Consider the following 15,413-nt stretch of genomic DNA (forward strand, 5'->3'; position numbering starts at 1 on the left):
TTTTATTTTATTTTATTTTATTTATTTATTTATTTTTTTACTTATTTTTTATTTTATTTTATTTATTTAGGAACACAAGATAATAATGAACGACTTTATGGAATATTGCTTAAAACGATTTTATCGTGCGTCTGGATGGAATGAAGATAATCAATACTCTAATTTATGTTCATGGTCTCATGCTATTCTTGATTTTCATACTCCAAAGGGACTTTCCCTCGTCATTTCGAAATTACCAACCCCTCAATTCAAACCTTCATATACTTTAAATGCCTTACCCACTTTGAATGGCAGTTTAGGATATCTCTATACTTCAAGACCATTAGATATTGAAACAAGTGCAACTGTAGACTTTCAAGAGTTGATTGATCGATTTAGAATCGTTGTTAAGGAGCCTGCAAATGTAAAAGTAACTACAGACTATCGTCGTGAGTATTATGTAATAAAATAAGTTATAATATACGTTGACCCTTCCCTTTTTTTTTTTTTTTTTTTAATTTGGTTCTATGTTTAGAGAACCCCGACTATTTATTATATGGACGTATGTTCTTTCCAGGTGCTCGTTTAGAGGCAATGTATATACGTCGTATTTCAGAACACCTTCAATGTTCAGTTACTGCTGTTAATAACCCAAAAACAAATATATCTCCGCAGGTAATTGAATATGAGCGAGAAAAGAGAACGATCTATTTAACAAAGTATACGTATAAATAAATAAATATATATATATATATAAAGGTGGCAATGCAGTTACAATATGATGTTGATCAATGGTGTTCAGAATGCTCATATACGTCAGATGATGGATTATTAGGCATACGGGCATTATATAATTTTGGTCAGTCTGTTTCTTCAGGACAATGGTCTATGGGGACAGAAATGTATTATGGTATACTTGATAAAAGTGGAGGATGTAAGTTATTCAGCGAGAACTTTTTTTTTCTTCAAGTTACTAAACACTATTTGTATATTTGTGCAGTATCTATGGGCATTCGATATCGTACTTTACCAACATCAAATACATCACCTATTAGTTTTACATATACATTAAACCCAATTGTAGGCCATATGTCAACAAGTTATACAGCTAAAGTATCAGATCAACTTGTCATGGGCTCAAAATATGATTTTAGTATATATTCTTATGAAAGTGATTTAGTACTTGGATTTGAATATCGTACAAAGAAAAAGTCACCAACAATAGAAACAAATGTGAATAAAGAAGAGGGTGTGATTACTTTAACAGCAGATCATACAGAGAAATTAGAAGGACTCATAAAATCGAGTTGGAGCTTCACAAAGGGACTCGCTCTCATGTGGGAAGGAAGATTTAAAAATACAATATTTAGTTTAGGATTAACAGCAGATCTAAGGAATACAAACCCTATTCGTACTATAGGAGTAGAAGTTCAATACTTTTCATAATAAAATAACATTCCCTTCCTCCTTTTCTTTTTTATTAGTAATATTATTATAAATCTTTTTTTTTTTATACAATATTTAATGGCCATGTCCATCGTCTCCAGGATTTTCTCTTTGTTCAGGTGCAACCTTAATAAAGTCATCAATTCTTAAAATAGCAATAGCAGCCTCAGTGGCGCTCTTTAGTGATTTGATCTTTGACATTGTTGGTTCTAAAACACCATTTTTAACATTATCACGAACGGCACCATTAATTAATTCAAGACCGTACCATTTAAGTGCACGTTTACGTTCATCTGTTATGGCTGCATTTAAAGCTGTATTATGATAAGCACGAAGTTTAGCGACTAATTCTGTGGAATCCTTTGCAGCATTAACAGCAAGTGTTTTAGGAATAACAAGCAAAGCATTAGCAAATTCAGCAATAGCAAGTTGTTCACGAGAGCCTAAGCTAGTAGCAAAATTTTCAAGGTATATGCTTAAAGCAGACTCAACAGCACCACCACCAGGCACAACACTGTTACTTTCTAATGTTCTCTTAACAACGCAAAGAGAATCATGAAGTGATCTCTCCATTTCATCCAACATATAATCATTAGCACCACGTAAAATAATAGATGCAGAATTTTGAATCTTTGTACCCTTGATCAAAATACATTCGTCATCAGAAATACGTTCCTGAACAGCTTCTTCAGCTTGACCAAGATAACTTGCTTCAAATGTTTCTTCACCTTCTAAATTGGCCAAAGAAGAAACCAAGGTAGCGCCAGTAGCCTTTGCAATACGTTTCAAATCTTCTTTCTTACAACGACGAACTGCCATAGCGCCTGCTTCAACAAAAAGTTTAAGACACAAATCATCAATACCCTTTGTTGTTAGAATGACATTAGCGCCCGTATCCAAAATTTTCTGAATGCGTTCTGTTGTAATTTCAATTTCTCTTTTACGAATATCTTCTAATTTATCAGGGTCATCAATAACAATGTTAACACCAAGATGCATTCTAGCCTTTTGTAAATTCATATCCAAACAAGCAATCTTTGCATTCTTAATTTGTTTCTTCATAGCCTGTGAAGCAACTGTACAATTGAGAGCATAACCACGAACAAATTGTGACTCAAGGCCAGATTTACCGTGAGCCTTAAGGATGTTAACTGCTTTAACAGGATATTTAGTTTCTCCACGAATATTTGTTGTTTTCACCGCTAACATGGCTTCAACAGCAAGGTTGGCAAAGAACTTGGAATCTCTTTTTTAGTATATATGTATGTATATAGAAAATAAGTAAATTGTTTTAATCTATTTAATGAATATATAAACTAACTTACGATCCAATAATTTTTGAACTCATAGAAGTCTTTGCTGCATTGATAAGACATTCTTTACCAAGAGTATCTACTTTGATAGACATCTCATTAGCAATGAAACGACAAGCCTCCTTAGAAGCTAAACGGAAACCAGTAATAATAGTTGTAGGATGAATCTTATTCTTAACGAGCTCATTAGCACGTTTTAAAAGTTCAGCAGCAATGATGACGACAGATGTAGTACCATCACCCACTTCACGATCTTGTTGTTGAGCAAGTTCGACTAAAACTTTACCAGCAGGATGCTCAACTTCAAGTAATTGAAGAATAGTAGCGCCATCATTAGTAATAGTAACATCCTAAACAAGAATAATAAAAGAGTATAATAAGTTTTTATTTTATTTTTTCTGGTCCCTGGAATTTTCGAGAATCTTTTTTTTTTTCTTCATCATTTGTAATGCGAACTTACACCAATTTCATCGACCAACATTTTATCTAAACCAACGGGACCCAATGAGCTTTTAACAATGTTTGCAATTGAGGCAGCAGCAAGGACTATATATATATATATATATAAAAAGGAATTAGATATTATTAAACAAATGATCTATCAAAAACGCGTCATTGAAAAATAATAGAAAAATAAACAATTCAAAAAAAAGATTCATTACCATTACTAGAACGGACATCTTGACCGGTAGTACGTTCACCTCCTAAAAAGAGGGAGCTACTTTGTTCTCTTCTGTACATTATTATTTTAATAAATGATGTAAAAAGGAAAAAAAGCAAAAAAATAGAAGAACAAATGAATTTATGAACTCCACCCAATGATCTTTTTTTTAGGAGATTTTAAGCTGGTGCTCAATTAAAAGAAGGTGGCTTTTTTATTTTATGATTATTTTTTTTTTTTTTTTTTTTTTTTTTTTTTTTTTTTTTTGGAACGAGAAAGAAACTTTATTTTATATTAATAGTTTGCCTTGTTATTACACGATTTTTTTTTTCTAAAAAAAAGGATATAATTGTGTTTATTAGAACTATTTACAATGAAAAATTATTATGTATAAGATTATATAGTAGTAATAAATATAGGATTAAAAGCCTGCAAAATGAGTGCAATAAGAATCATTTGTTTGTATCAAATGGTAAGGTAGTGGTGGCTCTTCATAATAAGCAAAACAACGGGTATCACCATCATGATTAAGTTCTGGAATAAATGGTGCAGTAACATTTCGAGTAACAAGGTTCTCAAAGTTGATATCCTTAAACCATGAATGATTCTTAATATCATCGCTACCATCTTTCAAATTACCATATCTTTCAGAAGGCTTTGTTTTCAATAGGTTTTGTATTAAATCTTTAGCTTCAGGACTCATATGATTTGGCCATGTAATATTACCCTCAAGAATCTTTTGGTATTGATCAACAGGATTTTCTGCAGTAAATGGTGGATAACTAAATTAAAGCCAACACAATGGTTAATATACATGTATACACATATAAAAGGCTCTTCCTAATATTACCCTGAGATCATTTCATAAATCAAGATACCAAGACTCCACCAGTCTACAGCTTTTGTAGAGCCCTTGGATCGAATAATTTCGGGTGCAATGTAATCTGGTGTACCACATACTGTCCAAGTAACATCACTTATTTCTTTAGCAAATCCAAAATCAGTTAACTTTATATGTCCACGATGATCAATTAAAATATTTTCAGGCTTTAAATCACGGTAAACAGTATTCCTATTATGAAGATATTCAAGAGCCAAAGTTACTTCTGCAGCATAAAATTTAGCTTCATCCTCTGTAAGCCTCTACATGTATATGTGTATATAAAGACTTATGTTAGTAACGATGATTATTATTATTATTATTATTTATAACAAAAAAAAAAAAAAAAAAAAAAAGAAAGAGGCATATTACCTTTTTCTTACGTATGAGTCGAAACAATTCTCCACCCGGGATATAATCCATAACTAAGAAAACATGACTTTCAGTTTGAAAACTACCCCAAAGTTTTACTAAAAATGGATGAGAGACTTTTTCCAAAATAGTTCTTTCATTATTAGCGTGCTCTAATTGACGTTTTGTTATAAGATCTTTCTTATTAATGGCTTTAATTGCGTAATATTTATTATTATTTCTGCTTTTTGCTAAATGAACACGAGCAGAGGAACCTGTGCCTACTGTTTGTTTTATTTCAAAGTCATGTAATGAGAGTTTATGATTTGATTTGTTGACAGAGTCATGCGATGAAGTCAAACCAGTGCCTGTTGTTGAATGGGATATCTCATTCTCGCTTATGAGTGAAAGTTTTTCTATACATTTTTCAATAGATTCAACTGGACATGATTTTGTTGCCTTTGGATGAATTCGAGGAGAAGAAAGAGGTGAGTTTTGTTTTGAAGCGAGTAAGCTGATAGGTGAAATAGGGGGTGGTGGTGAATTGGAGGAGAAGAAATTACTTGGTAGTTTATGAGTATATATTGATAAAGGGGTCACTGATTCTATTGGAGTTGGTATAGGTGAAGCAGGCGAAGAATCTAAAAAAATAAAGTTTTTTTTTTTTTTTTTTTTTTTTTTTTTTTTTTTTTTTTAAAAAAAAAAATCAAAATAGATATCAAGACATTATACCTGCTGATTTGAATTCATCAACTAATGATTTAGAAGTGCCTGGTAAATTATCATGATTATCGTCTTGTTCTTTTATTTTTAATTCTAAAGTTGTGTGGCTAGAAGAATGATTATTTTTTTCAAGTGAGCATCGACAAGCAGTAATTATAGGCAGTGAGTTTTGTTGATGAGATACAATAGTTGGTGGTATATAATAATTTGGTATAGAAGAATCTACTATTTGAATAAATTCTGTGCACATGTGTTGTTGTATAATAGAAGAGAAAAGTTGTATTATAATTAAAATTGATATATAGTTTACTATTATATAGAATCCATCAACATGTTTCATTTTTCAATCAATAACAGATAAGGTTTCAGTTTTCAAATAACCGTTTATGGTTAATATAAAAAAAAAAAAAAAAAAAGAGCTGATTTTAATAGAAATTTTCTATTAAACGCAGTAATCGATAAGCTAATTATTATATTAATTAATTACTATTGTATAACAGTAAGTACTTTATATACAACATTTATAGATGGATTAAATAAAAGAAGATATGCTATTTCCAGGGAAAAAAAAAAGAAGCATCATAATTGTTAATTCCAACTATTGTAAAATCATGACTGATCAAGAATGATAATTAAATCATAGAAAAAAAAAGTTTAAAATAACTTTCCAATAAAAAGAAAAAAAAAAAAAAGACAGTCTTATCATTTTACAATAATTAAATAATGTCCTTTTTTTTAATATCGTAGTTACAGTTATTAACCTGAAAACAATAGTAACCTAACCTAAATAGGTTCCATCTCCATTATAGATATTATAAAGATAGTCATTTAAAAAAAATAATATTTATATAAAAATAATTAAAAAAAAAAAAATTAAATTTATGCATAATGTATTATAGAAAATATAATAAAGAATATTTCTTATTTCTTTGCTACCACTACAACATGCATGTCAGGCCATTTTTAACAATGTAACAAAAAACAATCCAACTCCTACTAATTGTCAGATTTAAATCAATCAAATTATCATCGTGTTCAAAAAGAAAAAAATTTAATTGGCTTCCAAAATTTGACATTTTATTATTGTTACAACAGCATCATCATACAACGTTTTTTTTTTTTTTTTTTTTTTTTTTTTTTTTTTTTGGCAGTAGTAACTACCATAAAGGGCGACATTCATTATATATCGTATCATAAATAAGTAATACTCGTTTTTTAAAGATTTATGTGTGGAAATGAATATGAATAAAAGAAAATAATACTGACTAAAAGTACAGCTAACAGCAATGTGATATCAAACTATTAATCTAATAATATAGATACAAGTTGAAGGAGGAAAAGTAGATTAATTTTAAACCTACTAAATAAAAGATCGACAACAAATCAAATATTTTCATAACTGTTGTCATCGTAATAAAGGTTTTGTCGTTATGGACAACATGTCAAAACATCATTGCTATAGTGATAAATTCATGATTCAAATCCATAATTATATATTTTTTTTTAATTCGTAAATTTTAACTGATATCATATTATTTATATATAGCAGTTTATTAGAAATATATGAATATTGATATACAATGACGGTTTGCATTTGAAAATAAAAGAAAAAAAAATGTTAAATCCAATATGAATATATATATTTTTTTAATATAAATATTGTAAAAGCCAACACTATTGTAAAAAATAAGAAAAAGCTTTTCGGTGCTATAACTAAATTTAAAATTTTTAATATAGCAGCTACAATGGTAGGGATTTTTCCAATAACGAATTTGCATGTCAATTTTTATTTTTTATTTGTATATAATCTTTTTAACAAAATCCCTCATAAGTTTATTCATTGTTTCAAAACTGCCAATGAAAATCAGGACGATCAAATGGAAAATGAGGATCAGCAACTAGATCTTTATGCAGTTGCAAGTTTGAAATAGTACCATTGGCACCCAAGTACTAGTTATAAGCCTAATAAATCCAATCAAGAACCCGACTTAAAAAAGATGCATGGATATTGATAGCTATGAAGGGGATTCTTAAGAGCCCTTTACAAGTAGCTGAAAAGAAAAAAAGCAATAATAGTTGAAAAAACCTAAGAACGAAAAGAAAGAAGGAAAGAAAGAAAGAAAGAAAGAAAAAAAAAAAACAAATATTGCTGTCAGCAAAGTTAGAGGTCTTTATTGTTCTTATACGCCTGCACAAGTGCAAAAATTGCTTAATCTTGTTGTTGAGCAGGGAATTTTAGCAAGAGAAAGCAGGGCTATATATTACCATTGTTGTAAGAGACGACTCAACATTATGTAATACTTTATAGAGACGATAAAGAAAAGCAGCTCTCAATTGCTTAAAAAAAAAAACTCTCATCTTGATGGAATAAACAAGAACATTAAAGAACCTCGCACAGAATTTTTCTAATAAATATTTACGCAAATAAACCTGCTGCTGAAATCCTCTGAAAAGCCAAAGCGGAGCAGCTCTCTGCTCTTTTTTTTTTCTGATCTTGAATCGATTTCTCTTTTGATTTTACACAAACATCCAGAAAAACATGCTTCATTCACTCTTGCAAAACATTAGAAAAGGTTATTGAAGCTAGAATAGAATTATCTTATTCGAAAAAAAAAAGTCGGAATGGACGGCTGATGGAAAGATGGATTGGAACAGTAATGGTGTCTTTTTTTATAAATGTAGCAGGGGTTAACATGGCATATTTGATGTAATTTTGGCAGATCAAGACGAAACGCTCCTGCAAAAAAAAAAAAAGCCTGTTCCTTCGTCCAAAAGAGGTTTAATAACCATTATAATTGCCAAAGTAATTTGTAAAAAAGGGTATTAACGATTTAATATTTGTGCAAACTAAAGTCTACTCAGAAAAACAAAAACAAAAAAAGGTTATGTCTTAAAAGAAAAAGAAAGATTAACATCGCTAGCTCAGCGGAAGAGCTCATTAATTTAATCACAAAAAGTTGAAACTCTTAGTAAGCATTTCTTGTAATTTATTAGTGGTGTAATGGATGCCTATAACATAGAAAAGACTATGAATTGTTATAGATAATGCCTCTATTCATAAAATTAGCAAAGTTCAAAAGTTAATTGAAGGTTGAGGATACAAAAAGTATTGATTTGACTCCATATTCATACTTTTTTTTTTTGAGTTCAATATGAATCGTTTTAATTAAAATCCAAAGCTGATGTCAAAAGAGCTTGCTTTACCGCAAATAATAACAATCTTAGTAATAAAAATATTGAATCAGATCGAAATAATATAGTTTAGGATTGCCAAGGATGAGCCTATTATGCTTTAATTTGTACACACATAAAAAAAGTTGATTACATAAAACCTGAATAATTGACACGCAAATTCATTGGAAAAAAAGACTAATATTTCTGAATAAATTATTATTCCAAGTAAGTGTTATCATCACAATTATTCCTTCATTTATTACTCAAAAGAAAGCCTTATCTTTTTTTTTTTTTTTTTTTTGATAATGAAACGAGAAAAAAAAAAAAAAAAAAAAAAAGAATGCCAGAGAAAGCGTGTACTACATAACATTTGTTTTGACCGCCGATTAAAAAGAAAAAAACAACTTTGCTTGGTGAAACTCTTTCTTTGTATTCCCCAAATTTGAAATCATAAAATAATGACTTTTTTTTTTATTTTTTTATTAAAAATCTTATTAAAGCGACATGTAACTTGTTTAGTTATTTTTTTAATAAAATAAAAAAAAAAGAAAGAAAAAAGAGAGAAAGGTAGCATGCACTGCAATAGGTGCCAAGACATTTAGCTTTTAATATCTGCCAAGAAGCTGGTGTTTAAATAAAAATTCAAGCTTTGTCGATCTTTTTTCTCTCTCTCTCTTTTTTTTTTTTTTTTTTTTTTTTATTTTACTTTTTTTTTTCATATTACATTATCGAATCAAATCCACTTGCCAAGAGAGGACTTAATTACAAAGAACACTATACATACAAATAGATATATAAATATATATATTCCTACATACATAGAGTAATTTCTCATTTTCTTCTTCTCCTTTTCTATACACAAATGATTAATATTTCTTGTAATAATAATAATAATAATTCACAAGTTACTACTACTACTATTATTAATAATAATAACAATACCCCTTCCATATTACCTTCTCCTCCTTCTTCTCCTATTGATTGTGAGCCTATTAATGATACACAAGAATACGCCATTAATAGAAAACGCGCTTACTCTATTTCATTTATTCAAAACAATTCATCAACAAACAAGAAATCAAAAACGGTTGACTCTGATTGTTTAAAAGAATTTTTAAACCGAAAGGGTTCTCCTAATACCTGTGATGGACAGTTCAAGCGTTCACTTTTAAGTTGGGCTTGCATAGGTCGTTCTACAGAAGCAATTAAAGAATTAATGAGCTCAGTTCATTTAGATATCAATCTCAAGACGGGACCTAATCTATCAACTGCATTACATGAAGCATGTCTTGTAGGTTTTAAAGAGGGCCTTGAGTTATTGTTAGAGCATCCAGATATTGATATAAATGCTTTAAACAATCAAAGCCAAACACCTCTTTATTGTGCTGTTCAAAATAATCAAGTAGATTGTATTAAAATCCTGTTATCTGCAGGTGCTCGAATGGATATCTTTTGTCAAAGACGATTACCAATCCATTTAGCTATTCTTTACGGTTATCAACAATGTGTCTCTATCTTGCTTTCAAAACAAAATCAACACGTTAATAACCCAAGTCGATTAGACATGCTATGGGAAGTAAATAAAATAGATAATCGTAGTTCAATAGAATCTGCTATTGTTACAGGCTATACAGATACACTTCAATTATTACTAGACCACGATTCTGTAATCAACAAAAGGATGCCATTGCATCAAAGGAAGCATGGACTTGTATCCTTAGCAGTAGAATGGAATCGTATCGAGTGCTTACAATTATTAATTAAAAGAGGATGTATCATGGATGAAAACAGTATGTTAATGGCTGTACAACAACGAAAGATTGATATAGTCCATGTATTAGCTTCTGCTAATGCCAAGTTTTGTTTACCAAATGGTCAAAATCCAGCTTTTCTTTATGCTGTTAATCATGGTTTCTTGGATATGATACCCTTATTATTAACTCCTAATACTTCAAAAGATTGTATTCAACAAGCTTTATTACTGGCTTCCCCTATAGGTCTTCGAAATCAGCTTGCATCTATTATTGTTCAAACACTGAAATCATTCATTGTAGCCAAGAAAAAAAATGTTTCATAATCATACATACTATTAAAATTATTCCTATTCTTATTTATACCTTTTATAAAAATAAATAAAATTTATTCCTCCTTTACACACTCTGTATTATCAATAATCATCCTTATTCAATCATAACTAATACCGCCACTCTTCTGATGATATAAATAGCCATAAATAAAATAATTGACTTCAAGGCTTTTATTAGGGATTTTTTTTTTTGGCTTATTAGTCTTCCTTCCACCTAATGTCTTTACAACGTTATAGAAACAAAAGTTGAATTCTAGTTTATTTGACATATACATATATGCTTTTTTTGTTTCTTTTTCTTTCTATTTCTCTAATATGTTTTTATCTATTTTGTATTCAGTAATACCATTTGTTTTATTTGCAACAAATTCGTCATCATGTTAAAACGCTACAAAAGGGAAACCAAGAACTACATTATTTTAGAGTCTGAGATTTTATTGTCAATAACATTTGTGCTTATTTTATTTTATTCTTTTTTTTTAATAAAAGTATATCAGTAAAAAATATTCGCCATGTATATAAAATACTGCATCTAACTCTTATTTTAATATACATATTTGTATAAATCCTTTTTTTTTTGGAACATTTTTTTTTTTTTTTTTTTTTTTTTACTCAGTTTCTCTAAAACCCACAATTTGATCCCTAAATCAATTAAAAATACTTTAAATATAATGAATCAAAAGCGTTATGAACGTCGTTACGTTCAACCACCTTTAAATACTTGTCTTGTTCGTGTGGCAAAAACTGCCGGTATTGATAGACATTCCATAGAAGATGATGTAGAATATATTTTATACCATTTCATTAGTGTAAATACTTTTTATTTTATTAAAGATCAATGAGGAAAAAAAAAAAAAGGCTAAATTTTTTTATACATGATTTAGAGACCAAATCAAACATTTAAAGATTTCGACGATCTTTGGAATGAACTTCATTTCAATTTTGTTCATTTTGCCTGTGTTAAAAGAGAATTTCGTGCTATTTTTATGGATGCTTTCTTTGCTAGTTTTCTATGTAAGAATTAAAAAAGTTTGACATTTCCTTTTATTTATTTATTTTTAATGATCCTCAATGTTTTTTTTTTCTAGTTCATTTTTCAAGTCCATTAGTTTCCGTCAAATGTGCTGTCCTTTTTTCTATTTATTTTTTATACATGACACAGCCCAGTGTATGGGGAAAAAATCGAATCAGAGTAACTAAAGGTAGTGTATACATATGATTTCACTTTCAAGTAAACTCACTTTTTTTTTTGTTTATCTATAAAAGAACTTTTCAGTCAATTATTTGATTTTTATGTTGAATCGATTCAATCAGAAGAAAACATAGAAGCAGCTCTGATTTTTGATAAATTACGAACCATGGAAGCATTTTTATTTGTGGGTGAGCAAGAACAAGATCCTTTTCAAGTGCAAGAGAGAATTGAATTTAGTAAAGTAATAGCCATGAATGAAAGTTTACACGACTTAAAGAAGAAAAAAATAAATAATGATGTTGCAAGTATATAAAAATCATTCACTGAAAAAAAAAAAAATAGACTAATTTTTTTTTCTTAATTACTATTAGTTAAATTTATGTTCTGAATCGCATTTAAAAGAATTTAAAAATCTTGCTAAAGAATACGATGCTGCAAAAAAGGAATTATATTATACTCCACAAGCAACTTTGGCAACCCAAAAAATGTTAAAGGAAACTTTAAATGTCAAAGAGACAAGAAGAAGATTATTACAAAACGTATTATTGGCAAATACATTTGCAAAAGATGAAACAGAGGCTATGAAACGAATAATCGGCTCTGGTCAACAAATGTTGAACTCAAAGAGAAGAAAATTAGAAAGGAAAAAATTACAATAATAATGTTTGTTTATCAGATGATTTGCCATGACATCATGCGTGTCGAGTATAATACCTGTATTTTATTGGATAGAGTCATTTTTTTTTCTTGTGGCTCTTAATGGCATATAAAGCTATTCATTCTCTAGGAAAAAAAAAAAAATAACATTTCCTTTTTCTATTTCCTTTTTTTTTTTTTTTTTTTTTTTTTTTTTTTTTTTTTTTTTTTCCTTTCTTCTCCCTCCCTTTTATTATTTATTATATTATATACAAATAAAATATGAAGTTCTCTATTCTAACTGCTGCTCTATTAATGGCTGGTTATGCCACTGCCATTCCCATGATCAATCCTACGTCATTTTCCGATGGTACAGTTGCACCACTTTATGCACCTATAGAAACTGAAGCTGTACGTGGTTCTTATATTGTTGTCCTAAAAAAGGATTTGTCCCCAGAACAAGTTGAAAACCATGCTGAATGGATCAGTAGCATGTCTGCTGCTAATTCTTTTAATAGTGGCGATTATCTTGATAACCAAGGCATTAATCATGTTTACGAAATGCCCAACTTTAAAGGTTATTCAGGTCGATTTGATACAAAGACTTTAGAGGCCATTCGTCAATCAGACGAAGTCGCTTATGTTGAAGAAGATTCAGTCGTTTATGCCAGTGAATTACAACGGGGTGCACCTTGGGGTCTTGCTCGTATTTCCACACGTGACCGTTTGTCACTACGTAACTTTAACAAGTATCACTATGATGCTAAAGCAGCTGGAGAGGGCATCAAAGTGTATGTGATTGATACCGGCATTAACGTGAAGCATGTGGATTTTGAAGGAAGAGCAGTTTGGGGCAAGACGATTCCTTTGAATGATGCCGATATCGATGGCAATGGTCATGGGTAAGTTGCACTTCTCATCATCATGTATTATATCAATGTGTGTTATTATTAACCTATCCATTTTTATATGTAGCTCTCACTGTGCTGGTACAATTGCAGGCAAGAAATATGGTGTTGCAAAGAAAGCTATTCCTGTTGCGGTGAAGGTGTTATCATCTAATGGTAGTGGCAGTATGTCTGATGTTGTGAAGGGTGTTGATTGGGCCACAAATGAATTTTTAAAAGATAAGGCAGCTTCTATAAAAGCTGGTAAACCTTTCAAGGGCTCTGCTGCTAATATGAGTTTGGGTGGTGGTAAATCACCTTCTCTAGACGCCACTGTCAATGGAGCTGTCGAAGCGGGTCTTGTTTTTGCAGTAGCCGCTGGCAACGATAACAAAGATGCATGGTAAATAAATCATATCTAGATAAATATGTGTATTTTTATTTTACTAATGACTTATTAATAATAATAATAGTGATTATAGCCCTGCTCGTGCTGAATTAGCAATTACAGTGGGTGCTTCTACCATTTTTGATGAAAGAGCTTATTTCTCCAACTATGGTGAATGTGTTGATGTCTTTGCACCTGGTTTGAATATTGAATCTGTTTGGAACACAAACGATCATGCAACAAATACAATTTCTGGAACTTCAATGGCTTCACCTCATGTTGCTGGTCTTGCTGCTTATCTTTTGTCTTCATCACCTGAAGGTACTACTCCCAAGGAAATTAAGCAACAAATCATTGAATTAAGTACTCGCAATGTCTTTAAGGGACTTCCTAATAAGACACCTAATCTTCTTATCTTTAATGGTTATGAGTCATCATAAATATCCTATTTGATACAACAAACAAATATATAATATCTCCTTTTTTTTTTTTTACTCTTGATACACGTATCGGAGATTAGTTCATAATACATAAAATACTCATTATGCATTATGATTTATAAATATAATCATTTGTTTAACTTTTTAAGAAAGCAAAAAGTGTATTTATACATATAGTTGTCACTCGCCCCCTCCCGTTTAAAAAAGAGCCAATTATAACATATAATCTATTTTATTCACCCTAGCTCCCCATCTAATGCAGTATTATTACATAATCAAGAATAGGTGATCAGGTTTAAAAATATACAAACAAAATGAATAGGACACAAATTCCTTTGTTGTATAAAGCATAAATAAGTATACATTTTTTTTTTATGTTTATTTTTGATGAGCAGCAACGAATTTCTTTTGCTCTTCAGCAACTGCTTGTTTAAAGTTATCGACTTCTTTCCAACAATCAAGTGACCTTGACTTATTTTTACTAAAATAATAATAATTAGTTTCTTTTTTTAATACCTTTCATGTATTTATTTTTTTTTTTTACTTGTAACAAGCAATCACTTCATCTTGACATTGCTTCACTTTTGCGGGAAGCTCTTTTATTCCAGATCTATTATAAATATGTATATATAAGAATTTAACTAATAATAATAATAATAAAAGAATCTTTTTTTTCCTCCTCCTCCTCCTCTTTCATACCGAGCAATTCGTTTAATCATTGCTTCAATGTCCTCATTCATATCCAATGCATTTAAATCATCTTTTTCGGCATTTTGTTCTTTTAATTCAACATGGAATTCTTTTTTTAATTCAGCTTCTTTTTGTTTTATTTTTTCTAATTCTTCTGCAACACGTTGCTGAACAATATGTTCTATATGACGTTCCTGCTGCTTTTCGGTTGATTGTTCCACTTTTTTCTCTAATGATCCTACCAAACTTTGAGAAAACTAAAATATGATTAGCATTCATACTGAAAGGAAAATGAAAATAGATAAATAAATATAATGTACTTGAAGTGGCACATTGGGGTTATAGAAAATAATAGGTTCTTGTTGTGTTTTTGATTGAACGAGACCCATTTTATATGCTTCAACAGAAAAAAAAAAAAAAAAAAAAACAAGTATATTTATTTTTTCTTTGTCCCCTTCCTTCCTCCCCCTCAAAATGACGAGTAGTAACCGGAGCTTGAATAATACCCAAAAACAAAAAAACAAAAAAGAAGAAACTTCATTCTATATGATTACATAATATATAACT

General features: G+C 29.8%; 7 protein-coding genes across 7 annotated transcripts; 4 read left to right on the plus strand and 3 right to left on the minus strand.

Annotated features, from left to right (window-relative positions):
* Positions 1-85: 85 nt before the first annotated feature.
* BX663DRAFT_485536 (uncharacterized protein) lies at positions 86-1,425 on the plus strand (the record flags this gene model as incomplete). Its single annotated transcript, XM_051524619.1, has 4 exons — positions 86-428; positions 515-654; positions 739-913; positions 980-1,425. 4 exons carry the CDS (start codon positions 86-88, stop codon positions 1,423-1,425), a joined length of 1,104 nt encoding a protein of 367 aa, XP_051384050.1.
* A 75-nt stretch (positions 1,426-1,500) lies between these two features.
* On the minus strand, positions 1,501-3,479 carry BX663DRAFT_530652 (chaperonin-containing T-complex alpha subunit Cct1; the record flags this gene model as incomplete). Its single annotated transcript, XM_051530331.1, has 4 exons — positions 1,501-2,671; positions 2,751-3,088; positions 3,199-3,284; positions 3,401-3,479. 4 exons carry the CDS (start codon positions 3,477-3,479, stop codon positions 1,501-1,503), a joined length of 1,674 nt encoding a protein of 557 aa, XP_051384051.1.
* Positions 3,480-3,671: 192 nt separating this feature from the next.
* On the minus strand, positions 3,672-5,616 carry BX663DRAFT_506299 (kinase-like domain-containing protein). The gene is made up of 4 exons (XM_051527168.1): positions 5,363-5,616; positions 4,652-5,271; positions 4,250-4,542; positions 3,672-4,181 (listed from the first exon to the last, which is right to left on the minus strand). Exons 1-4 carry the CDS (start codon positions 5,601-5,603, stop codon positions 3,821-3,823), a joined length of 1,515 nt encoding a protein of 504 aa, XP_051384052.1. The 5' UTR covers positions 5,604-5,616; the 3' UTR covers positions 3,672-3,820.
* Positions 5,617-9,216: 3,600 nt separating this feature from the next.
* On the plus strand, positions 9,217-10,814 carry BX663DRAFT_506301 (ankyrin repeat-containing domain protein). Its single transcript, XM_051527169.1, has one exon. The coding sequence runs from the start codon at positions 9,390-9,392 to the stop codon at positions 10,602-10,604; it is 1,215 nt and encodes a 404-aa protein (XP_051384053.1). The 5' UTR covers positions 9,217-9,389; the 3' UTR covers positions 10,605-10,814.
* A 409-nt stretch (positions 10,815-11,223) lies between these two features.
* On the plus strand, positions 11,224-12,628 carry BX663DRAFT_452828 (small nuclear RNA activating complex, subunit SNAP43-domain-containing protein). The gene is made up of 5 exons (XM_051523789.1): positions 11,224-11,422; positions 11,498-11,627; positions 11,702-11,815; positions 11,880-12,106; positions 12,177-12,628. The coding sequence occupies exons 1-5, from the start codon at positions 11,285-11,287 to the stop codon at positions 12,462-12,464; spliced, it is 897 nt and encodes a 298-aa protein (XP_051384054.1). The 5' UTR covers positions 11,224-11,284; the 3' UTR covers positions 12,465-12,628.
* A 95-nt stretch (positions 12,629-12,723) lies between these two features.
* BX663DRAFT_530655 (serine protease) lies at positions 12,724-14,156 on the plus strand (the record flags this gene model as incomplete). Its single annotated transcript, XM_051530332.1, has 3 exons — positions 12,724-13,343; positions 13,417-13,731; positions 13,802-14,156. 3 exons carry the CDS (start codon positions 12,724-12,726, stop codon positions 14,154-14,156), a joined length of 1,290 nt encoding a protein of 429 aa, XP_051384055.1.
* Positions 14,157-14,534: 378 nt separating this feature from the next.
* On the minus strand, positions 14,535-15,235 carry BX663DRAFT_551124 (uncharacterized protein; the record flags this gene model as incomplete). Its single annotated transcript, XM_051531257.1, has 4 exons — positions 14,535-14,637; positions 14,701-14,766; positions 14,856-15,103; positions 15,167-15,235. The coding sequence occupies 4 exons, from the start codon at positions 15,233-15,235 to the stop codon at positions 14,535-14,537; spliced, it is 486 nt and encodes a 161-aa protein (XP_051384056.1).
* Between the last annotated feature and the right edge of the window lie 178 nt (positions 15,236-15,413).

The sequence above is a fragment of the Cokeromyces recurvatus genome (genome assembly GCF_025118155.1).
Source record: "Cokeromyces recurvatus strain NRRL 2243 chromosome Unknown BX663scaffold_9, whole genome shotgun sequence".
Lineage (NCBI taxonomy): Eukaryota > Fungi > Mucoromycota > Mucoromycetes > Mucorales > Mucoraceae > Cokeromyces > Cokeromyces recurvatus.

Coding starts and splice junctions, on each gene's coding strand:
- BX663DRAFT_506299 (XM_051527168.1), bottom strand. CDS start 5,603: ATGTGCACAGAATTTATTCAAATAGTAGATTCTTCTATACCAAATTAT. Junction 5,272..5,362: donor TGATGAATTCAAATCAGCAG/GTATAATGTCTT, acceptor TTATTTTTTTAG/ATTCTTCGCCTGCTTCACCT. Junction 4,543..4,651: donor GACTCATACGTAAGAAAAAG/GTAATATGCCTC, acceptor ATATACATGTAG/AGGCTTACAGAGGATGAAGC.
- BX663DRAFT_506301 (XM_051527169.1), top strand. CDS start 9,390: ATGATTAATATTTCTTGTAATAATAATAATAATAATTCACAAGTTACT.
- BX663DRAFT_452828 (XM_051523789.1), top strand. CDS start 11,285: ATGAATCAAAAGCGTTATGAACGTCGTTACGTTCAACCACCTTTAAAT. Junction 11,423..11,497: donor TTTTATACCATTTCATTAGT/GTAAATACTTTT, acceptor TACATGATTTAG/AGACCAAATCAAACATTTAA. Junction 11,816..11,879: donor TCGAATCAGAGTAACTAAAG/GTAGTGTATACA, acceptor TATCTATAAAAG/AACTTTTCAGTCAATTATTT.